The following is a 24,866-nucleotide window of genomic DNA, read 5'->3' on the forward strand; positions in this document are numbered from 1 at the left end:
GTTTAAATCACTACAATTCTTTTAGTTAATATTGCTATCTAAATTAAAGCGTGCAAAATTCTTAATTAACATCGCCTAGACATTTAAGTCCTGCATCAAACACATTCATAATAATTGCTTCATGTTGTATGCATCTCATTCATAATAATTGCTTCATGTTGTATGCATCTCATTGAATGGTTATAAAAAAATTGCTTCAAATGAAATGTTGGCATCATGTTGTAACTAACATTGCCAATGCTAATGTTTTCGCTTAGTTCCTTCTCTATCTCCTCTCCCGTCTCTCGGGAGATCTAAGATCATTTCATGACATAGAGTTAGGTAAGATCATTTAATTGATCCACAAAATGTTTAAAGTATAGCAACACTACTTCTACTGCATATTTTTGCAGACAAGATGTCACTTTCCATCTCGACCACACTCCTAGCAGTCGATGAGGGATGTAACAGATGAATTCATACCCTTTATTTATATTTCATATTGCATCAACTATTCATAACATTCATGAAAAACATAAACCATTATCAATAAATTGGAATCTAAAATTGTATTGCTAGTTTATATCTATAGAACAACTAATAACCCCAAACATTCATAAACAAAAATATCTTACATACCTCCCATCAACTTTTATTTTGATGTTGTATGTAACAAAACATAAGACATAAATTAAACCTGTTTCTACTTAGCCTCAATCTTTTACTTCATCTTTACTGTAAAAATAGCCAGAATGAAAGTTTGGCGAGCTATTAGTCTCAGAAAGACATGCAGCTTTAATATAAGATTTAAGTCTATAAAAGTTGTAACTAACATATAGGTGTAATGGTTGTATGTAATTAAGTCATACCTGTTTTATAATACATCATTAATACATATAAATTGCATAAATGAGCTGTATCTAAAGACTATGTAACATTAATATGCTCACCTGAATAAAAAAGACAAAATATCAATCATGATACTATAGAGCAAAGCAACGTCATGTCAGTTGTTTTAAATTTTTAATCCTAATTTAATCACATGTGTTTTATTTAATTGCACATATTTTCTTTCAAATTTAATGTCACTCTAGCCTAAGAGTGTGTCATGTCAAGATGTCTAGCTCTAGGTTATCCCTAGCTTGTAGGCTTCATCATACCGAGTTCGCATTGCCTCTATAGCCCGTAGGCTTCTTCATACCGAGTTCGCATTGCCTCCTAACGTCGCATCGCCTCCATAGCCTATAGGCTTCATCATACCATGGTCGTATTGCCTATCAGGGTTGCACTGTCTCACTTGCCTATCGCGTAACATGACATTTTCTTAGGTTTATCAGATTCTAATTATTGCATTTACTTTATCAATTACACATTATATGTCAATATAAAATAAATGTGTATACAATGCATGTATAAAAGAAAGTCTGCATGGATCTCATGTCTTTCATTTAACAATGTAACATCTAGGATTTTTCCAACACATTCAGCAATATGTGATTCCATTCAAATGTTGAATTGTTAATGAATAACACACTAAATTGGTTCCATTGTAAGGGTACATGAAAGAGGCTAAAGTACTTGTTTTATGAATTAGAAATTATATATCTTACCTTTGCAACGAGCTTCTTCCTTAATGAGGACATCTTGTAATCTTTTACATTTGTATTCACCTACATCAACCCAAATTCCTTAATTTGACAATTTATATGAATTTCTACCTGCATCAAATAAAGATATTAAGTTATTCCCCAAAGTAACATTCCTCACAATGTCCTTTCTTCATACACCGTTTGAAATTCTCAAATTTCTCCTTATGGTATACTGCGGGATTCCTAATTAACAATTGAATATTATTTAAATTATGAACTTTGCAAAGAAAAGTCAAATATTATTAAAAAAAAAAATTCTTAACCTCCCCCCCAAACCTTCCTGAGAGCTACTGTTGACCTTGATTTTGCCCAGACTCTTGGTCAAAGGGTTTGACTTTGTCAAATTGACCAAGTCAGAGCCCAAGACCACTCCCAATCAATTCAATGAGTCGAGCTGAGTCTGTTGAGCCCAGACCTAGGCCCTGTGTCAACTTGGTTGACCAGGTCAAACCGGGTTGACTCAATTGGCCTTAATGGGCCTAATTTAATTTCTAATCAAATCCAAGCCCATTCATGGCCCAATCCCTTCTCTGACCTAATTGACTGGTTTGACCAAGTCAAACTTTGACTTGGTCAAATTAGCCTTTGATGGGTTAAATTAACCTATTAAGGCTCATTAAGAGCCTATTAATTGCATTTAAAGCTCCGTGAGCATTTTGAAATTCAAACCACGACCTAAATAGCCTGGTTTCCCTCCTAATTAGCTAGAGATCGAATCTTGGCCGTCCCTTTTTGGATCCATGCATTTAAATAGCAAAAAATAGTTTAATTGGAGGATCTTTTTCCAAATTCTTGAGCCCTAGCCCCCTTGAGCCCGAGAACTTTCGTTTGAGAGCTCTTGGGACTTCTCCACACCTTCCCCAACCAAAATCCAACGATCTCGAGCCGCCGCCGGCAATCCTCCGGCGAACCCGAGACTCAAGAAGTTTCAGGACGAATCTCGATTGATCCAAGCCGTTTCAGAGCTCGAGTTCAAGAGGAAACTTGTTCGTGGGGATCCTACGAGTCCAACGAGACCAAGAACTCCCGAATCCACCGTGTGGATTGAGGTAAAACCTAAACCCTAGGTTAGGGCACTTAGAGCTAAATAACTCATTGCATAATGCGCATATTGTCGCATTTTTTAGCCCCCATGAATGCTCTTCATGTGCATATTGTAAGTCTAAAATTTCGTTTGATTTGATTCACCCTACTGAGAGAACGAGTCAAAAACTTGTTCCAGGGCATGGGTTCGGTGTAACGGACGTCTAGGGTTCATCCCAACCGTTGATCGCGCGATCAACGGTTGGGATTCAGTCTTTCCGCGGCCTGGAACGACCGCGCCTTCTGACCCCGCGGTTCTACATCTCGTCCGGCCGCATCTAGAGCGTCGATTCGGAAAGGCACTGGATCGGACGACGCTCAACCACGCTGACGTGGTTAAGTGATTGCCGCGTGGATGGCAATGATCGCAGCTTGATTAGGCAATGATTGCTGGCGGCGCAATCATCAGCCGCGGATCGCGGGACCAGTCAAGTCGATTTAGAAGTTTCATTTGAACTGATGATTTAGAAGTATATATATTTTTATATATTTTTCAAAATACTGTATACTTGCCTCATTCTTCATGTCTTTTCTTAGAGTGGAGTTAAGGGTATTGATGAATCTTGCTTCTAGTAGGGTTGTAAAAAATTTGACCCAACTCGTCAACCCGACCTGAACAATTCGGGTTGACCCACAAATTCATTTTTTACTTGAAAATGACCTATTTAACATATTTTTTTTCTTAATTTTCTTACATGTGAGTTTATTCTTATTATTTTTTATTAAATATCATAAATTCTATAGTTAATAAGTTATACTTTTTTTTTAATGAAAACGGATTAACAGGTTTGGTTTGGGTCATTCAGGTTGCTAGCGGGTCGGTGTTGGGTTGTTTTTTTTGACCCATTTAATAAATAGGCAGGGTCCTGATTGACTCGATTCTAATTTGGTCAATTTTGGGTTGGAACCCAACCTGACCCTTCGACCCGTTTTGACACCCCTGTCTTCTAGCTTGATCTTGTTATAACAATTTCTTAAATTGCTCCTCTTTGGTTTTTTTAAATCTTTTTTTTTTTCATGATTGTTTAGCATATATAGTTTTATTCTTCGTCAATTAGAAATATCTTCATTATTTATTTATCCTTTATAGGTTGATGTCCCGGCTGCTTCTGATGCCCTCCTGTCACTTGTTGGAGGCCAATCTATATTCGAAGCTTTGTGGTCATTGGCTCCCTTCAGTAGTCCGCATACTTCAGAGTTAGATGGTTCTGAAAGAAAGGTTAATTATCATCATTTTTTTTCCTTTGTTGGTGATTTCTTTTCGGTTTAGATCATATTTTCTAATAGCATTTGTTTTATTTTAAAAGTGAAATGTAGCATAGTTAAGCTTAGGCCTGTTTTATTTTTACTTACTGAGCATTACTATATGATGATATGGGGCAATTTATTGAGACTTTTCAGTTAATATGTTTCCGACATTTTACACCTTGAGAAGACTGCTTTTATCTTAAGCAATTATTGTTCCTGCTGTTTTTGGAAATCTCATCTCCTTTGCTAATTTTTTCTATTTCTGTTTCTATTTCGACAGTTTTTTAATTTGTTGAAATGTCATTTCCAAGCTGTTTAAACTTTTAATTGACCAATTAATTTGTTTGGATCAACCTGCCATGCATCTTCCTTGGCAAGCTATTCAAAGCTTTTTGTATTATGTATCTTAGCAGCAGTCTCCAATATTTATTCAGAATCAAATTGTCAAACATTCATGATTTTGGCTGTATTGCATGTTATTTGGATCAGCCTGATGTGTTTTGGAAGTAAAAACAGCAAGGTAATAAGTAGAAAGCTATAGGAATTTGAAGATAGAGATTGATTTTTTATTAATACTTCAACAATACGGAAAGATACAATTGATTTAATATTCAATAGGTAGATCGGCTCTCCCACAAACCTTAGACGCCACTAGGAAAATCACAAAGAAAAAGTTACAGTAAATTTACTATTTGATAGGTAGATTAACTCTCCCACAAATCTTAGACGCCGCTAGAAAAGCCACAAAGAAAAAGCTACAGTAAAAACAAATTGCATAATCCTGAATTAGCAATATAGTTAGGTCTAAATAGGTTCCCCTAATTCCCTCCTAAATCAATCTCATTCCCTAAATGGTTCCCTCTCCAATTTGAATTCAATTTGGATATCTTTCTTTAAATAATTCCCTCTCAATTTTAATTATAACTTTCCTAAATATATCTCCCTTTATTCCTCCTCCTCACATATTTAATTATGGGCCCCACAAGGGTGACTGAAACCTCCCCTAGTTTCGCCAAGAACTTAGGCTGGTCCTGTTCTTGCTGAACAGGGCTGCTCCCCTCTCCGCCCCCTCCTGCCATAACACTGCCATTTGATGGTTTAGAATTTATAAGCCTAATTAATGGCTAGTCTTTGCACTATCTTACTTCCTGTTATTCAAATTGTAAGCTTCTTTCTTTATGCTCGAGTTTTCTAGTTGTTATTGATGTCAATGCATTATAGTGAAATTAAACGTTCACATACTAAATTAACATTTTTGTAATTATTGTTTTTTGTATGATATCCTTATATAATTCTGACAGGAGCGAAGGGATGCCTAACTTCAGAATGTTAAATAACTTCATGATGATTGTATAAAAAGACGCTGACCTATTATACTTGTTCTACGATTCTGTGCAGTGTAGTAATAACGTTCGTTAAAAAGTTTTTCTGTCTTCTTTTTATATTTTTATTAGAAAATTTAAGTTCAGCTGCAATTGTCAAGCATAGTTATTCCGTCAACTCTTTACAGGCATCTTGGTGAGTTTGCCGACCAGAATTAACAAAACTATTTTGGGCTGGCCCTCAGTCTTTTCTGTTGATTTGTTTATCATGTCTCACATTTGATATGCTTGTTTAGTTTCTTCGTCTTAGTTCACTTTTTCAAGTTAATGTAAATATACAATTTTGTAGAATTATTTTTGCAAGAAATCACCATTTGATTTATTTTAGGGAAGAAATGATGAGTCTAGAGAAGGCGTTGCATTGGAAGAGTCGAATAGTCCTATTCTGCTGGCTAAGTCAATCACAAGGATTGCTTTCCTTGGCATTCCAATTTCAGATAATAAGGTAGTTCATTTCTGTATTAGTCTGTCACTTGCAAATATGCTGACCATTTAGTTTTTCTTGGATCAATAAATGGTTGAAAACGTGTAATTCCTTTCTCCTTATAAATCATTTATGCTCAAGTTTACAGCAAGGCAACTCCATTTGCATGTAACTTTCTCGCATGGTTTTCAGGATGGTCTGTGTATAAATATATCGCAGCATCAAAATAGAGGTGATCTGATTATAGTTATGGGTTCTCCTTTTGGAGTACTCTCACCAATGCATTTTTACAATAGGTAATGATCTTGCACATTACGTTTTCTAAACAATCTACCATTTTTATGTTGAAATTAGGCATGAAGATAAATGCCTTCATGATAAACAATCTTCCCCATACTCCCTTACATTATTTGTAATTGCTTGGCTGAATTCTGTGCATCATCTGAAATCAGATAGAGGGATGAAGATGTTGGATGGGTATTGAAAATTTGGAAGTTATTGTTCATTTGAAATACAAATTGTGCGTATTATTGTTGTTTTATTTCTTAGTTTTTTTTCCTTCTTCATTTTAATATAAAACATGCCTATGATGATTGGCCTACTAATAATGGGTTGTGTTCTCCATTGTTTTGATTACTTCGTTAGGTTGATTAACTGGTGTTAGCCTTTTCGATTTAGCTCTTGGATTTTGTAGTTTGGTTGTGTCCAATGATCCATTTCGTCATATATCTGGTTCTCTATTTTGATGTAAATTTAATGGCTGGTATACTGTTTAACTGCTATTTGGCTTCGGACTTGGTGCTATTCTTGATTACCATTAATTTGGAGCCCTATATTCAGTTGTGGGTTATTTCCTTCCATGGAGTTACTCTATTCTCTTATGTTCTTGGCAAATCATTGTAGTGGGGTTCGCTCTGTTTTGATGCATGGCTGATCTTGGACTAATGCACTATGGCTGTTTTGGGCTTTCTCAATTATGTGACTGTAGTTTCTTCTTGTTGCCTGCCTTTTTTTTTTTCTCCTTTCGTGAGACTTCCCATTTACTGGATTTCCATATGCAGACTCTGTAGGTCACTGCGACAATTCTAGTGTTTCATCTAAAGTTGTTTCTTGCCAACTGCAACTTTTCTTTTCGAGACTGTAGTATTCTTTATTTAGAGAAAAAAATCTAAATAGTCTTCCACCACTCCGACTATTAGCAACTGTCCAATTTAGTTCTACAATTTTGCGATGCCCCCAATGTAGTCCCTTGTATATTGAAATTTGATCTGATCTGATATTTGACCTGAAAATAGCTGTTAAAGTTTACACCAAAGTTAAATGTGAGGTTATTGTAGATAGTGTAAGTATATGCGCGATAACATTTCTTATGTTGCTCTATTTTGTCATTTAATAAATTATAATAAATATAAAGTTAGAATAAAAATTAGCCTACTTAATAATAAGGATGAATAATTAGTAAAAGAATATTATCTTTTAAGAAACATAGAAGTGGAACATCATAATAAACTCCAAAACCCACTGATGTGAAACAAAGAATTGTTTTCTTAGTGATTAATAAAGTTTGTTGGAGCAATGATAAAAATAATTTTAAAGCTTCTCAAAATTGAAAACTCAAGAAAGATCTTAGAAGTAAACAATGCTTAGGCAATCCATCACAACTAAATTTGTAAGTTCTTTAAAATAACAACTTAAACAAAAGTAATGAAATGATTAGTCAACTAGAATCCGACGGTTAACAAAGTGATCGTCTCACCTTGAGGCTCAAAGTCACTCTTCTACATCTAGGGTTGTCGGAGGAAGAAGAACCATACAAGAAACGAAATCACTCCAAGATAGACGGCGCCAACGATCCATAGTGATGGCGAGGGAGGCGGCGGAGGAGGAGGTGGGGAAGCGGGTGGATGTCCGTTGATGGTCCAATCGTAGTCTTGGAATTGCTCGTCTATGACGTCTACGAGAGTGGGAAGGATGCTGTTCAAATAGTCTTCAACAGTGTTGTCGAATCCAAACCCGACGTCGAAGAACGGTGAACGGGTGATGTGGATGTCTCCGTAGACGTCGAATACCAATCCGCCTTCAATCTCAGGATCCGCCATGCATAATCATCGGAGAATTTGGCGTCGAGGTGGTGTAAAGGCGGAGGAGAAGTCACCTTGGAGAGGTGCGGCCAAGAGAAAGGGTGGGGAAGGGGGAGGAGCTCGGGTGGGAGGAAGGAGGGAGGTCGGCTATGATGGAAGATCCCCAAGGTAATTCAGGAAATCTGAAATTCTTTCAGATTTTGGTGGATTGTGGAGGGATTTAATTTGAAAATCAAATTAATCCACAAGGGGAATAGGGGCGGTAATGGGAGAGGGATTTGGGGCTGATTTTTTGGGGAATTGGAATTAATTAGGGAGAGAGAAGGAGCCCATGAAGGGGCCGGCCAAATTAGAGAGGAGGGAGGGGAATAGGATTTAATTAAGTGGGGCCCACATATTTAATTGACAGTAATTTCAGATTTTAACAAAAGGAAAATTTTCTTACTTGAATGTAGACAATAGGCAACGTTTTGAATTTCAAATTGGATTTGAAATTCAATTATGACAATTGCCTAAATTCTAGGATTCATTTTAGGAAAGTAATCAAAGTCTCATGAGAATTTTTTGAATTTCAAATTCAAATTCCCAAGAGGGGCCGGCGGGTGGAGAGGTGGGGAAGGGAAATTGAGGGAAGGAGGCCGGCGGCAAGGGGATTTTGGGGGAGAGGAAAGCTAAGGCCAGAAAATTGTGGGAAAAACTTGGAGTATATCAAAGAAACTTCAAATCTCATGCGTCTCCTCCCATGAAACTCACAAAGAGATCCACAAGCACCACCTCGTTAAGAACTCATAAAGAGATCTTAAAATATCACGAACTCACAAAGAGATCAAGAGATAAAATTTCATTCATCAAAAACTACTTCAAATATAATGACTAAGCCTATATATTGGCCATCCGAAATAAAAACCATAAAGACGACATTGCTCTTGAGCTACAATATGCATTAACTTCCTCATAGGGGTACAAATGGAAATCATAAAATATAAATGACATGAATAAAATAAAACATCAAAAATAAAGACTATGAATCATGGCCGTCGCTCGACGACCCCTCCGATGGTAGGTGTGTCGAAATCTCATATGGATGTCCCCATCACCCACCCTTATTGCAAAAAGTATTATCGTTTATTACAAAGCTCCAAATTTCTTATTACAAAAATTGGGGCAATATGAAACTCTTGGATTAAATTGGATCAATGTTTAATAGTCGAGGGATTAAATTTGGGCAATATGAAACTCTTGGATTAAATTAGGCCTTTACTAATGGTTGGGGGCCTTTTCTTGCAATTTTCTCTTTTTATTTATTTCCATCTTCAATGTTTTCATGCACAGTATTATAATGGAATGTAACATTAATTTTCTTCCTTTTTATACTACTATGCAATAGCTGAGCACATGAAAATTGAACAATTCTAACGTCTGAAATTTATTGTTTTGGTGAAAATATACTTGGTAATTTGCTTTACTCTCAAGAATTCAAATTCACTGAATTGGTGTTTGAGATCTTGGAGGTGAGGAATTACTTATTTTGGGTATTTCTTGGGCTTCAAAAAGTAACCTTTAGGCACATTAAATAAAAATTGAAGTATTGAATAGTGATATAAAATTGTGTTTCCTTCTAGATCTTGTGTGAGCTTGGATGCGGATTCTTAGAGTGCTTTTTAAGTCTTGATGATAACTTCCGGGATTGATTCTCCTTGTATCGACACAAGACTTTGATCTTCAATTGATGATTTATATTCTTCATCTTGTTTCTAAAGTGATTAGTGCATATTCTTGATCTAGATTTTATAAGTTTGATACATGATAGCTTCCTTATGTTAGTGTAAATTTTATTTGATGTAGAATTTTATATTTGCTTTCATTTTTTTTTCTTTTGAAATTTCAGATTCTGAGGACTTTCACATTATTATTTGTAGCAATGAAGTGTGTGTGTGTTGAGTTTCCATCAAAAAAGATTGATATGTACTTAGATTAATAGTTGAGAATATGAATTGTAGTCTTTTATGTGTTTTTTCACATGACTCATCCTAGGTTTGTATTTGTAAACTCTAGTCCTAGACATGACTCATCCTAGGTTTGTATTTGTAAACCCTAGTCCCTTGGATTCTACTTCACATGATATCAAAGCCTTTGGTTGCGTCATAATGCCGGCTAAAAGTTAGACAAAATAGTTGGATCAATAAAAAAAAATTAATAAAAGTTGCAATTTAAACAATATTGAATAAGTTGTCTAAAATAATACATCATAACTATTGTGAGGATCATAATAACTTACCGACATTCTATGAGTAGTGTAACAAAGAGGAATTTTTTGGAATGGATTGACAAATTGAAATACTTATTTTGTATTACAATCTATATAGCACGAATACTCCTATTTACGAGCCATGCTGGATCAGACACGTGTCGGATACATATACGCCTTCGATACGGCACGGATACATGTCAGATACGGCTTTGTCGTTTCCAATTAAAATATTATTTAAATTTGACCGGACACACGTATCGTGTGTCCTATTAACAAAAATGAAAAAAGGGTACCGAAACTTGGTACCGCTCGGTACTCGGTACTGCTCGGTACTGCTCGGTACCGAAACTCGGTACCGCTCGGTATTGAAACTCGGTACCGCTCGGTACCTCTCTGCAATGCTCGGTACCATACTTAGTATCAATGCTCGGTATCGAGGGGTACCAAATGGTACCAAGCAGCACCGAGAAGCTAGAGAAAGCTTTAAAACAACTCTTACAATAAAAATTTGTTTCGGGGGCGCTGCCCCAAAAACCCCCGCAGGGGCGCTGCCCCTTGACCCCGCGACCTGACCAGGTCGAACCCTGCCAGGGGGCAGCGCCCCCTTGGACCCCCGGTATATATGCGACATATCTACACTTTTACTTAAAAATTTTTTTGTTTCAAATTCATGTGATTTAATTTGTGTCGATTCTTCGTAGGATAATGAGCTCTAGTGGCGTAGGAATTGGGTCTGATGATGGTCTATCAGAGACCAATTCAATTTTTTTTGGTATTTCAAATATTACTGATGTGAAACTACGAGGAGTTTGCTTAGAAATTTAAAAGAAAAGATTAAAGTGTTGCTTCTTATGAATTTAAAACTAGCACATAAAAATTGAGTTAGGAATTTGAAAATATCAACTTGCTTAGGCCAAAGATTCGCAATAAAGATTAACCAAGCCGATTCAATCCAAGTTCTAGGAGAATTTAATATGCAAAGTACAATAACAAAACCCAACGTTTCTTAATTTTTATGTATGATTTATATATTATAATGTTGTATCCGCGTCGTATCCGTATCATGTACATTTAAGAATTGACGTATCCCTTATCCGTATCGTGTCGTATCGTGTCGCCGTATCCGTATCGGTGCAACATAGATTACAATCTATCTAATTTTGAAAGAGTTGAATGTGCTAAATCTAAAGTAGTGGGTTGTGCTCAATCTTTTGTTAAAGTAATACAACTGAACTAAATGCTAAATGGGCTAAAATATAAACATAAAGAATAACATATGTCATTTAGTGAATGATTGAACTATTACAAGAATAATTCAACATTTAAAGAACGGTGAATATGGTGTCTATGATATATTTGTGAGTTTTGTATTTAAAAATCATTTACCTCGAGATTATTTTGTTACCATTATATGCTATTAAAAGTCTTAGGTAAAAGATTAAGAAAGAACTAAGCTACAATTCATCAAAAACACCACTAAAATTGCAACTCGATCTTTTACTGTTGGGATATATTATGAGTGTTTTTCCAGGAACACCACAACTATAATTCGAGTCCCTAAAGAAAAATCATTATCTTCTCCTTTTAAGTTTGGCATCACAATGATTAATAGTGTGGCTCAACATCGGGGTCAATTAAAGAATCACTAAATGAATGAGATTTAATTACCTTGCAAAGCCAAATAAGAAAATTTCATGCAAAACAAAACTCTTGTAGCAAGAAAATAAATCATGATAAAGTCCCTACATCATCATATTCTCCTCTCAAGCTTGTCAACATACAATAACAAAATAATCATGGATAATCAAATTTGATCCTATCAAAGAAACTATAATTCATGAATGCTCTTTTGAGGATGCATGAGATGTGTAAGAACATTTACAATTGCAATATGAGTCTATATCTAATTATGTTGAATATGAATATGTACTGATGTTAGAACATGGTTATGAACTTGAACTACACTTAAAAGTCAAAATTTGAACGTATAATTGGATATAAGCATAGGGTTATATCTGAAGCTAGAATTGGAGCCCAATATTAAGCTTGAAATCATACCCGAGTTAATTCCTTTGAGAGTAATTGAGTTTTTTATTTAAACTGAAAATGGATATCTAAATAAGTGCCAAAATTCAAGCTTGAGATTGATTTTATGTGAGTTTAATTCTTAATCTAAACCACAAATATATAGTAAATTTGAAAACAAAAAATTGAATTTAAAGTCTTTAAGTAGAATTTTAATCTAAATTTGTTTGTGAATTTGAACACCCGATGGAAACTGAATATATTCTTGACTATGAATCAAATTTTCAAATAGAAATTGAATGTAGCCTTATATATAAAAGAAGACAAAGCATAGCCATTATAGAGCAAGTTTATAACTTGAAACTTGAATGTAAAGGTGAACAAGTTGCTCTTACTAAAGGTGATAAATTAATTGAACATGTTGATTAAACTTCTTATGAAAATTCTGTCGAATTTATTTATGCAAATCAAGCTAAAACTAATTTTCTTTTTTATTTTATTCTTTGATTTCCTTACTCAGAGAAAGAATTGTGGAGAAAGTGAAATTGCATAACTATTTCAACGAGTTTGTTAATGAGAGATGCCTTAATAATAATTTGTGCTTTAAAATATCATCTATCTGGATGAATATAAAATTGTATAAATCATCACCTTAATATTTAAGCCATTTGGGTTAGTTTTATTTAAAGATATTGTTTGTCCTTATAGGCATATTTGTGTGTTTTACTTGTTTTCAATTAGAACATGTTATAAATCATTATTAATATCCAATATGACTGATGTTTGATGTTAGTTTTCATAAAATTTGTCTGATTTATTTGTATTGTCTTATTTGAGGGTAGAGGTTTACAATGAAATTATGTATTAATTATGGGAACTATAAGTTTACTGCTGTTGTAAATAGGAAACAGTTGGAATTCAAACTTAGTGATAAGCTAGTGGCACATTTCAATCATAAAGGATTCCTATGAGGGCCTTTAAGAAATTAACTTCAAGACTGATGGGATTTTATAAAATCATACAATTCATTCGGATAAATACTTATAAAATAAAAAATTTGGTAAGCTTTGATATTATTTCTATTTTTTATATATTTTTTAATATATTTAATCTGACTTATTTCATGAACCTGCTACCATTAGTGTGGATCCTCATATATTTCCATCTCTTTGAGAATTTACAATAATCTTACTAGATAATTTTTCATCTTTTTAAAGAGCCTATCTTATATTCAGCGATTGCCCATCATAAATGTTGGATAGCATTGGTTTCTTATTCGTTGGGTTGACAAACTTATTTGTGGTGATTCATAGGTTACCTTGCGGAAGGCACAACAAATTTGCATACATCTGCATAGTAAATATCAAATACTTAATTTATCATGACCGAATTTTTTAAAGTTGGGATGAATGATGCAAATTTAAGTTTCATTCATTAGTAACACAAATCATATGCATTAATGTTATTTTATTTCTTAGATTTATATTTCCTAGTTCAGTTCAATTTAGAATATACTTTAAAGATGTTCCTATTGGGAATAGATTGTGTTCTCCAATGTTTTATTATCTCTTTATGCTTAGTTTATTGCTGCTATCTTTTCAATTTATAGCTCTTGGGTTGTCTAGTTCAGTTGTTTCCAATTCTTGTTTTATCAAATATGCAGTTCTCTATTTTGATGTCAGTTCTGTGTGTGCTATATTGTTCAACTCCTACTTGGCTTATGATTTGGTGCTACAGGTGATTATTGTTAATATCAAACTCTTCTTTAGATGCTGATTATTTCATTCCATGGAGTTAACCTACTTTATGCTATCGGCTAATCTATGTAGTTGGGGATTTGGCCCTTTGCTTCCATATGTGGCTAATCTTACATCAATGCACTGCAGTAATTTCTGAACTTACTTGATCCCAATCCTGCCATTGTTGCTGCTTGTGGTATTGCCTTTTGTGGTCATTTTTCTTTTCCCGGACTATTCCATTGGAAATATTTTTTGTATGATGACACTATAGCTCTAAGTGAACATTCACGTATTTCATCTGCGAATAATCTTTATATTGGGGTGGATCTAGGAACATTTACCAATAAAGGCGAAAGAAAAATGAAATGTCAACTCAGAGATCCCTTTGTCAGGAAAATTTTGATTGCTTTGATGTTAGAATGGAAGCTTGTGATGAGTTGATTCGATACGTTGCTAAAATTATATAGAGGTGCTGAAGCTCCATGTATAATCCACCACATATTCGGATCAATTCTCCACCTATCACGCAATGACTTTTGGTCACCAAAGTCCTCTAAATAACCAAAAAATTTAGCAAGCTCAATATTGACACTTCTTCTCTCCTCCTCATTTGAAAAATAATGCTTTAAACATGTTTTCCTCATATTTGAAATTTCTAAATCAATGCACTGCAGTAATTTCTGAACTTATTTGATCCCAATCCTGCCATTGTTGCTGCTTGTGGTATTGCCTTTTGTGGTCATTTTTCTTTTCCCGGACTATTCCATTGGAAATATTTTTTGTATAATGACACTATAGCTCTAAGTGAACATTCACGTATTTCATCTGCGAATAATCTTTATATTGGGGTGGATCTAGGAACATTTACCAATAAAGGCGAAAGAAAAATGAAATGTAAACTCAGAGATCCCTTTGTCAGGAAAATTTTGATTGCTTTGATGTTAGAATGGAAGCTTGTGATGAGTTGATTCAATACGTTGCTAAAATTATATGAGAACATAAGAGGAGACATTTTGAAGGCTAGGACCCTTATTACCTCTAATAGCCATAGTGAATGAACGAGGAGCAAAAGTCAAGGGAGATTCCACAGTGTTTGAAATACTACAAGTGGGAGCAGCCATATGGGAAGCATCATATTGTGGAAATTCCCGAGAAGCAGTTAGCTGAAAGATGGGATTGATATCCAGGAATGATCTGTAGTTTGAGGAAGCGAGGTGGCACGACATTGGACTTGAAATGTTAAAAAAATGGAAATCAGCGAGCAAAATCGAAGCAGCAATGGAACCTCCATCTTCAAGTCATTTTGTGGTAAAAGGTAGGTTGAGCATGTAGACTTTACATGGTGGGCTGGACATGTAAATAAAGTAGGCCTGGTTTAGGCGTATTTCATGAGTTAATTGATTTATTTTATTTCAATGCAATATATTGCAAATTCATATTTTTCAGCAAATTTTGAATTATCATTTCATACTCGGTTTTAAACAAATCTAGTGTAGTCCAGATGATCCCATAAAGATATTTTATAATACTTATGTTTTTCAATCAGTATATCTGTTGGAAGCTTGGCGAACTGCTGCCCTTCTGGTTCGGATCATCGATCGTTATTAGTGGCTGACATTCGTTGTCTTCCTGGTAGGGATTGTCTTTTTTCTACTGTTCTATTTGTCATATACTTAGTACAGTGGAATAAAATTTCAATTAGATGATTGAACCTTCCAGGAATGGAAGGTGGTCCAGTTTTTGACAGGCATGCCTCCCTTGCTGGTATTCTGACAAAGCCTTTAAGACAAAAAGGGAGTAATGCGGAAATCCAGGTAAAAAGAAATTGTTGGATATCAGCATTGTCTATTTTTTGTCAAAAAATTTTCTTTAGGCAGCAGCATGTACTTTCGACAACAGTTTGCAGTTACTTGGAATGCAATAGCTAGCATAGATACTGAGAATCTGCTGGGAACTCAGAGTATTCATGTTGGAGTAATTGGAAGAACCAAATATAATAATGATGTGGCTTCATTAGATGAATCTTGTGATCATGGATCACCTAAATATTTGATTAGGAGGCCTGTAATTTTTTCTCCTTCAACATCTTCACTTGAAAAGGCCATCTCTTCTGTAGTCCTCATTGCAGTAGGTGAGGGATCGTGGGCTTCAGGTATTGTTCTCAACAAAAGTGGTCTCATTCTTACAAATGCTCACACCTTGGAACCCTGGAGATTTGGAAGAACTTCGCAGCTTGGTATGCTTGAGAAAGCTTCCTCTCATGCTGAACTTGAAGCTTCCCTTGGCCAGAGAGAAAATTCTGCTGAAAAAGAGACAGGAACTCATCCTCTAGTAAGGTTGGGAAGTTCTACTAGTGGACATGGAAAACCCTTTTCAGGTTTTGGTTACCAAAGTTCTAGAAGAATATCTATTCGTTTGGATTTTATGGAGCAAAAGAAGTGGTATAGTGCTCAAGCAGTCTATGTCTCTAAAGGACCTTTGGATATTGCCTTGCTGAAACTTGAATCTGTTCCACCTCAACTTTCGCCAATTCAACCGCAGTTGGCCTGTCCGGCTAAAGGATCGATTGTTTATGTCATTGGTCATAGTCTTCTGGGACCCCGGTCTAGTGAGTATTTGTATTTTATTCTGCTTATCAATAGAGAAAGCATCTTTATTCAGCTTGTCCATACTGACTACTTTTTTACTACACGTGTATAATTCTACACTTTCATAATTTCAGATGTTTCCTCCTCTGTTTCGTCCGGGGTTGTTTCAAATATTGTCATGATTCCAGGGCCAATTCACACGTTCGGATCTTGCAAAGCAGAAGCAAGGAAAATTAGTTTACCAGTAATGCTACAAACAACTGCTGCTGTTCATCCAGGAGCTAGTGGTGGTGCTGTTATTAGTTCGAATGGTCACATGATTGGACTTGTAACAAGGTAAATTGTGTTGATAACTGACTTTTCTCTAAGAGGAGAAATCACAAGATCTCATGTTTGTCGATTAAGCAAGGAAACCATTTCAGTATCATAAGTTATTTCCATCTGATATCCCGTAGTGCCTCCCAGTATGTCCTAGGGATAGAAATGGATAACAATGATGCATCAAAATGGCAACAGCCTGAGGAAAGATGGTTAGAGGATATGATATTGAATAAGATGATAGTGTCTTCTATGTTTCTCAAGGGCATAGACATGCGGAGATTAGAAGGTTCTTTGGGATGGGTTGCTCGGTCATTTTTTGTTAATGTGGTGGAAGTAGTTGTTGTAGATAGCAGATGAGGCCAGTTTGTGTATACTTGGAGAAGAGAAGGTGGTATAATGACTTTAGGGGAAAGAGGAACTAGTGACGAAGTGTAGTTAGAAAAGGGGTTTGTGAAGAAGATAGTGGATTCATGAAAGGTATAGAAACAATAGACTTTTTGAGAGTGAGAGTATCCCAAAAAAATTGCACTAAATTTCCCAAGGAGAGAATTTATTGTTAGTTTGAATGGAAAGGACTAAACAAAAATAGCCAAAAACTTGAAGAGAAAGAGGAAAGCAACAATGTCCATTATATAAGATGCAGCGAGGGGTAGCATCACCAAGATCAGTTGAAGGTTGTCAATTACTAAGATAGCTTGTAGTCAACTTAACAACTTTTCAAAAGCGTTGTGGAACTTTCATATGGAACATCAAAGTCCTGGCTACTTGAAGTGTTGATATTTGTGTTCAACAATCCCTTTTTGTTGAGGCATATAGGTACCTGAGGCTATTTGAATGATTTTATTATCATCACAGAAAGGTAGAAATTGAAATTGCATAAAGTTTAAGTCGTTATTAGTGCGAAGAGTCTTAATCATAGTAGAAATTAAGCTTTAATTTATTGATAAAAGTATGAAATACATTGCAAAACCTTGACATTTGAGTAATTAAACTCAAGTGACATGAAAATGATGATTAATAAAATAACAAACTATTTAAAGCTTTAGTGGGTAAAAATATGATATGGACTATAAATATTCTAATGAACCAAATTAAAAGTGATAATGTTAAGGCTAACAAAGAAAATAAAAAAGATACCCCTTAATGTTTACCAAGTTTGCATTTAATGCATTCAAGTTTCAAATATTGAGAGTGCAGGTAGGAATTCCTGAAGATGATGAGATAGAGTATGACCCAAATGGCAATATTATTTATATAAAGTGATGGTGGAAGAAAAAGTAAATAATAGATAGTTAAATGGTAGGCTTGAGCTCGATGAAGTAATTTTAAGATAAATTAATTAAATTTTTAATAAATTTGGGAGCTTATAATACAATCTTTTATAGACAGCTGAGTGAGAGTTACTAACAACAAGGATATGTGGGAGAGAAGATATGTTAGAGGGAAAAAAAGTTACGATTTCTAGAGTTTATAATCCATGACGTACCAGAAGAAGTAGTTGCAACATAATTAGGCATGGAAACAACATTAGAAGTGAAAATATATGTCTATGAGTGATTAACAATACTGCCATACATCCTCCTGAGATTTAAGGCTTCGTTTGGGATGGCTTTTTTACTGCTTCTTAAAATAACTTTTTATTACAAATATTTTAATTTTTGTACTAAAAAGTTACTTTAAGAAGCAGTAAGAAAGTCTTCCCAAACGAAGTCTAAGTCATTGATCATGAAGAAGTATTTGAGGTGGACTTGACGATAATCACTAGAGGAATTCCTGAAGATACCCCTTAATATTTATGATATGGACTATAAATATTCTAATGAACCAAATTAAAAGTGATAATGTTAAGGCTAACAAAGAAAATAAAAAAGATACCCCTTAATGTTTACCAAGTTTGCATTTAATGCATTCAAGTTTCAAATATTGAGAGTGCAGGTAGGAATTCCTGAAGATGATGAGATAGAGTATGACCCAAATGGCAATATTATTTATATAAAGTGATGGTGGAAGAAAAAGTAAATAATAGATAGTTAAATAGTAGGCTTGAGTTCGATGAAGTAATTTTAAGATAAATTAATTAAATTTTTAATAAATTTGGGAACTTATAATACAATCTTTTATAGACAGCTGAGTGAGAGTTACTAACAACAAGGATATGTGGGAGAGAAGATATGTTAGAGGGAAAAAAAGTTACGATTTCTAGAGTTTATAATCCATGACGTACCAGAAGAAGCAGTTGCAACATAATTAGGCATGGAAACAACATTAGAAGTGAAAATATATGTCTATGAGTGATTAACAATACTGCCATACATCCTCCTGAGATTTAAGGCTTCGTTTGGGATGGCTTTTTTACTGCTTCTTAAAATAACTTTTTATTACAAATATTTTAATTTTTGTACTAAAAAGTTACTTTAAGAAGCAGTAAGAAAGTCATCCCAAACGAAGTCTAATTCATTGATCATGAAGAAGTATTTGAGGTGGACTTGACGATAATCACTAGAGAGGAGTTGGAGGCATGTTGAACGGTGCAGGGATAATCAAATTAAGTAGAAAATGCTTTTCCCCCTATGACCATGATTATTGTCTATCCTACTATCATCACTACGAGAACAACAACCATGACGCTATGCAGCAAGGAGAAATTGGTCAGACACTGGATGAGAAAAAGGCAAGAGCTTAGTGACCCAAAGAACTCAGAGAACTGTATCAACCATGATGCTATGTAGCAAGGGCGGATTGGTCAAATATTGGATGAGAGAAAGGCTAGAGCTTAGTGACAAATAACCCAGGAGAGAGCTATAGAAATGTTGAGACTGCTAGAGTTGGCTATCATCCATGATTATACATGTTGGAGGAAAGGATTCTATGTGATTACCAAACATGCGTTCACCTTCTGCGACAGCCTTTCTCACTTTCACTTGTCCTTTTTGTTTTTTGTTTTTATCTTTTATAGAAGATGAGGATTCATAAAATGGGACCTAAATAGGTAGGATAAGACTGATGTTGCTGATCTTTTTGTTTACATAGTAGCATTATTGCTTTCTTGTTATAATTTCTCCAACTAAGCTTTATTTAAAATTTCAGTATGGTTTTTTTTTTTTTTTCTCTTGCAGTAATGCAAGGCATGGCGGAGGTACCATTATACCACATTTGAATTTCAGCATACCTTGTGCGGCCTTGGAGCCTGTATTCAAGTTTTCAGGTACACAAATTTGTTACCATATTATATATATGCATACATCCATTGTAGTAAAATTTGGGAAATTTTAGGCTTGGGATGACTTTTTTTATTGGTTTTTAAAGCAAAATTTTATTTTAAAAATTGAATTTTCTGTATTAAAACTCTCTTTTAAAAAAACAAAAAAAGTCAGTTCCAAACAAAGCTTTAGTTACAAAGTATTCTGCTATAAATTTGATTAGAATAGATCCATCAAAATTATTTTGAGATGTGTAAAATATAAATTTTGATTGATTAGTCATCAACTATATTCATCTCAAAAGAAATATGATGGCCATAAGTCTCCTCCTATAAAAATCAATTTTAAGCTTCATTTGGTATGGCTTTCTTACAGCGGCTTTTTAGTATAAAATTTTTAATTTTTGTACTAAAAAGTCACTTTAATAAGCAATAAAAAAATCGTTCCAAACGAAGCCTTAATCTGATATGATTTATCTGTGCAGATACCCAGGATGCATCCATGCTCGAGATTCTTGATAAACCCAATGAACTGCTTTCTTCTGTATGGGCTTTGGTACCCACAAATTCAAAGAAACAACAGTATGATTTAGAGAGTAAGAACTATAGAGAAGGAAAAGGATCTCGGTTCTCCCAATTTCTTGCTGAGCAGAATGCAGAGATTGCTTCTTTGAAGGAGCTGAATAATTTCAAGAAACTGAATATTCCCAGCAAGATATAACAAAGCAGTTCACATGGAAATTTAGATTGAGGCTTCGTTTAGGACAACTTTCTTACTGCTTCTTAAAGCAATTTTTTAATAAAAAATTTAATTTTTTTGTACTAAAAAAATGCTTTAAGAAGCATTAAGAAAGCCGTTCCAAACAAAGCCTTAAACTTCGTTTGAGACAGCTTTTTTACTAATTAAAGTAGCTTTTAAAAAGACGCCCAGCCTTAGTGTGTTTTGTAGGTCCCATCTGATTAAAAATGAGTTAACAATCAGATAATAAAAAGTTTTGTATGATTTTGCATTATAATTAAATAATCTGCAACTAGTACTGATTCATTGTGATATTGTTGCGGATACAAAAATGCCTTTTTTATAGGCTGGCGAGTAAATACAGAAATTGTGCTGGAATTTAGAACAGAATTTCTGTAGTTTGATGTATCGTGTTAATTGTTAAGTGTTGTGATTACCACTTGATATATCAAATGTTTTTATTTGAATCATTTGATCATTTTCTTCTTGTTGGTTGGATCAGAATGTCTATACATCTTGCCTGTTATTACCGAATAGCTCAACAGTTCCTGCAGTTGGGTCTATAATTCTCAGCATAATGTGAATCAACAAGCTCATCTCAAGTACGGCAAAACAATTAATGAAGGGTCAAAATCGGGTCAATCTCGGATTCCCGGGTTAGAAACAAGTTTTCGGGTCAAAACGGGTCATTTTTTTGTCAATTTCGAGTCAACGTATCAACCGAATCTAACCCGTTTCAGATTCGGGTCAATCCAAACCTGAAATTTTCGGGTTATGTCCAATATTGACACCCCTAATGAACACAATAAATTTTTACTACTTAAATCTCCATGCGCACAAAGGAAAGCCCTGGTGATCTCGCAAGGAAAACCAACATGGGTTTAGACGCTCAAATATGGTAGTGAGAATCTGAGCAATTTAATCCAAGTACTTGTTAACAATCCAACACGGTCTGATTTATTTGTAGCTGATCCACGTAGTGAGACAAATATTTGATGTTGATGTTATTGTCATCTAAAAGAGAACACTTAGATTCAATAATAAGTTTTCCGGGACTATTCGAAAAATACATGAAAAATAAAGACGAATAATTTAGCATAATAGAATAATAAAAAAATGTTTAGGATTAAGGTTGAAGTATTAAGATAAATTCGTACACACATCACATACATAAACTTCGAATCTAAGGCTTATTGATTGATAGTCAAAGCTCCCAACCAATAGATCAAGATGAGCTACATAAATTTAAGAAAATTTGATGTGCAAGTAATCTATAAGCCACACAGGTGCACTCACCTATAAGTGTCGCAGCTTTCGATATATTGTAGACATAAAAAAACTCTATTAAACTCATAAATTCAACCATTGAAACAACTCAACATGACTTGGATTGATTCAGACAGGATCCACCAGGCTTGACTTTCACATGTTTACCCTTCTAGTTCTCTTCTCTAACTTGTGTTGGCATAATAGCACCTGGAGATGATTATTTAACACCGCCATGAGAAAACTTAGTGAAAACTCTCAACACATTTTAATGTAATATAACTGGGTAGCTCAACATGATCAAGACAAACATTCAAGATTTGCATTGTTATGGTAACATCATTAGAACATGGAGTGCATGCATTCCAAAAACAGTCAGAGTTATGACAGTCATAACTGGATCTTTCCATTCATTTTAATGTTAACATATATGGCTTTTTTGGTCCCATCATTTAATAAGGACGCAATCTTCTTCCTTATTAAAGTTGAGATATTTCAGGCAAGTTTTGTGAATCTTCAATCTACATAAAAGGCTACAGTTTTGTATTATAATTAATGAGTGAATGAATTATTGAGGAATAAAAAATATATTGACTATTGTCAAGGAAAGTATCCCTCAAATTTAAGAGAATATTTCTATAAGATAGATGGTGAGACCTACAATGCTTTATGACGCATAATGTTGGCAATTAAAGGACAAGCATAAAATTAAGTTAAGTGTTGTAGAGATGAGGATGCTCAGGTGGTTGAGGGGCCTCACTCTTAGAGACGGAATGCGAGACAAGAATTATGAAAAGGTTGAAGTGGCTCTAGTGGCAGATAAGATTAGAGAGAGTTGCCTAGATGTTTTGGTCACATAAAATGTCGGACTTCCGATGACCCGGTTAGTAGAGTAGATGTATTAGATTTGACCTACATTCAGAAATATAGAGGTAGACCTAAAAAGACTTAGGTTAAAATATTAGAAATGACATTTTTATTAGATTTAAATAAAATTTTAAATCTTAGCATAACGCAATGAAATGAAGATAAATGATTCATGTAGCCGATCCCACATAGTGGGCTTTTGTGGGATAAAAGCTTGATGTTGTTGTTGTTGTATTGTCAAAAAACTTAGGTGTGTTTCTTCATAAGCAACTTTTGATCTCCACCTCTTTATTTTTATCAATTGCTAACTCAAAGATTGAAGGAAAAAAAAAAAAGTTCATTGCAAGAAGACTAAAAATTGAATATCACATCACGGTGCTAATTACATTGTGGCTTTTAGTCAGGTTATTGTTTGTTCACTTTAAAAGGAAAAAGAAAGAGGAAATAAAAACAAAAAGAAAGAGCACAAAAAAGAAAAGAGAACTAATGAAAACATCTCCTCAAGCCAATAATTGCATAATTAAGTATCAGAACTCGGTGCTAATTTACCCAATTATAACAATAAAACTCCATGGTTTTTCTTAAATTGCTATACACATTTCATGCATTCATGTGACGATATAAAGTGTAGTACATAACTCAAGAAGCAATAAAAGATCAGTTGGTAATAAAAAGTACCTACAAGATCCAGCAATGGTGTTCACTGGTCAAGCATTATACCATCTCCATCATCATCATCTCCACCAAAGCCATCCTCCTCCTTCCTTAACCGACCACAAACATTGCACTCAATCAAACCTGATGGTGTACCTTGCGGTGATGGAGGCAAGGGAGCCATTGTCCCTCCACAGTTGTCCTGGTCACAAACATACCTCACAAAGAAATAAGCATGGGGGAATTCATCATTTCCATCACCTGCGTTCTCAACAACCTCCTCATCCATCTCCTCCAACCTTTCATCCTCCTCCTCCTCTTCCATGTCCTCCTCATCCTCATCCTTCCAATTTTTTTCCACCTCACATCTGTCACAGATGCACTGAAATCCATAATCCTCCATTAATCTCTGCTGCCTTTCCTTGTACCCCCAATTTGTGGGAAAATAGCTCAAACACACTTCTCTGCCCTCCGGAATGTCGTGAATTGCCCTAACCATGATATCAGTGTTGCCGTCCCCATCCCGATCAAGGTAATCAAAACGGCAAGCATTGGGCAAACAATCATGGTTGAAAAAGGAGGCATTTGGGTAAATCCCATATGCCCTGACCCTTCTCTCACCGGCATCCTCTGCCCTAAACGGTTCCATGAGGCCAAAAGCGTTCCTTTTATCCTTGGCGATCAACGTGGCTGTGACTTGGAGAGAGAAGCCCGTGAGCGGACTAAGGAGGGAATGGAGGAAAATTGCCTCCTGCTGGGCTGGGGTGGCGTCACCGCCATCTAGGGAAAGAAGGTGGTGGAAGTTGGCAGGGGAGGTCGAGGAGAGGCTGGAGGCGGCCAAGAGGAATTGGACCTGGGCGCGGAGCTCAGGATCGGGGAGGGGCGGGAGTGCAGCTAATGCGCGGCAAATGGAAGGGGAGTGGCATGAAGAAAGGGCACCAGAGAGGCAGCGGGTGGAGCAGAACACAACAGAGGTACAGAAAGGGCAAGGGGTTGGAGTGGAACGCACAGAGCGGAAGCAATGAGAACAATAGGGCGAGCTGGTTTCCCCTGCGGAAACGGCGGGATAGAGAAGCAGAGGGGAGTCAGAGAGGAGAATCTCACCAGGTTTGATGTGGCGAGAGGCCAAGAAGGCGCGACCACGGCCAGGTATATCGGCAAGCCTCACGAGAGGTTCCGGCGGTGGGCTTTCCACCAACGTCATGGCTTCTGATGCCACACCAGCCAACGACGACGATGAAGTTGCAAGCGAAAGCGGTGCCGCCGACGGTCTCAATGCCTCAGCATTGCTAGGGTTTTAGGTCTCAAAAACCACCGCTCTGACCTTTCAGCACTGTTCAGAGAAACATGGGCCCGGAGACGTGGGGTGGT

The 24,866-nt window shown here is 35.5% G+C and overlaps 2 protein-coding genes across 3 annotated transcripts in view; one reads left to right on the plus strand and one right to left on the minus strand.

Moving 5' to 3' along the window:
- LOC110112084 (glyoxysomal processing protease, glyoxysomal) overlaps positions 1 to 21,178 on the plus strand; it is a 33,779-nt gene extending 12,601 nt beyond the window's left edge. Inside the window, exons 6-14 of the mRNA XM_020844174.2 lie at positions 3,802 to 3,930; positions 5,670 to 5,786; positions 5,958 to 6,061; positions 15,408 to 15,493; positions 15,581 to 15,675; positions 15,761 to 16,469; positions 16,584 to 16,785; positions 19,887 to 19,975; positions 20,455 to 21,178. Of these exons, the coding sequence (XP_020699833.1) occupies positions 3,802 to 3,930; positions 5,670 to 5,786; positions 5,958 to 6,061; positions 15,408 to 15,493; positions 15,581 to 15,675; positions 15,761 to 16,469; positions 16,584 to 16,785; positions 19,887 to 19,975; positions 20,455 to 20,690 (1,767 nt within the window). The 3' untranslated portion in view covers positions 20,691 to 21,178. The remainder of the gene's footprint in view (positions 1 to 3,801; positions 3,931 to 5,669; positions 5,787 to 5,957; positions 6,062 to 15,407; positions 15,494 to 15,580; positions 15,676 to 15,760; positions 16,470 to 16,583; positions 16,786 to 19,886; positions 19,976 to 20,454) is intronic.
- A 621-nt stretch (positions 21,179 to 21,799) lies between these two features.
- Positions 21,800 to 24,866, minus strand: LOC110112079 (histone-lysine N-methyltransferase ASHR2). Of its 2 annotated transcripts, none has more exons than XM_020844166.2 (2): positions 23,524 to 24,866; positions 21,800 to 22,184 (listed from the first exon to the last, which is right to left on the minus strand). In XM_020844166.2, exon 1 carries the CDS (start codon positions 24,697 to 24,699, stop codon positions 23,542 to 23,544), a length of 1,158 nt encoding a protein of 385 aa, XP_020699825.1. In that variant the 5' UTR covers positions 24,700 to 24,866; the 3' UTR covers positions 21,800 to 22,184; positions 23,524 to 23,541. The 2 variants fall into 2 exon arrangements, with proteins under 2 accessions (XP_020699825.1, XP_020699824.1); XM_020844165.2 differs by having other exon boundaries at positions 23,520 to 24,866.

Source organism: Dendrobium catenatum, unplaced genomic scaffold (genome assembly GCF_001605985.2).
Source record: "Dendrobium catenatum unplaced genomic scaffold, ASM160598v2 fragScaff_scaffold_1507, whole genome shotgun sequence".
NCBI lineage: Eukaryota > Viridiplantae > Streptophyta > Magnoliopsida > Asparagales > Orchidaceae > Dendrobium > Dendrobium catenatum.

Coding starts and splice junctions, on each gene's coding strand:
- LOC110112079 (XM_020844166.2), bottom strand. CDS start 24,699: ATGACGTTGGTGGAAAGCCCACCGCCGGAACCTCTCGTGAGGCTTGCC.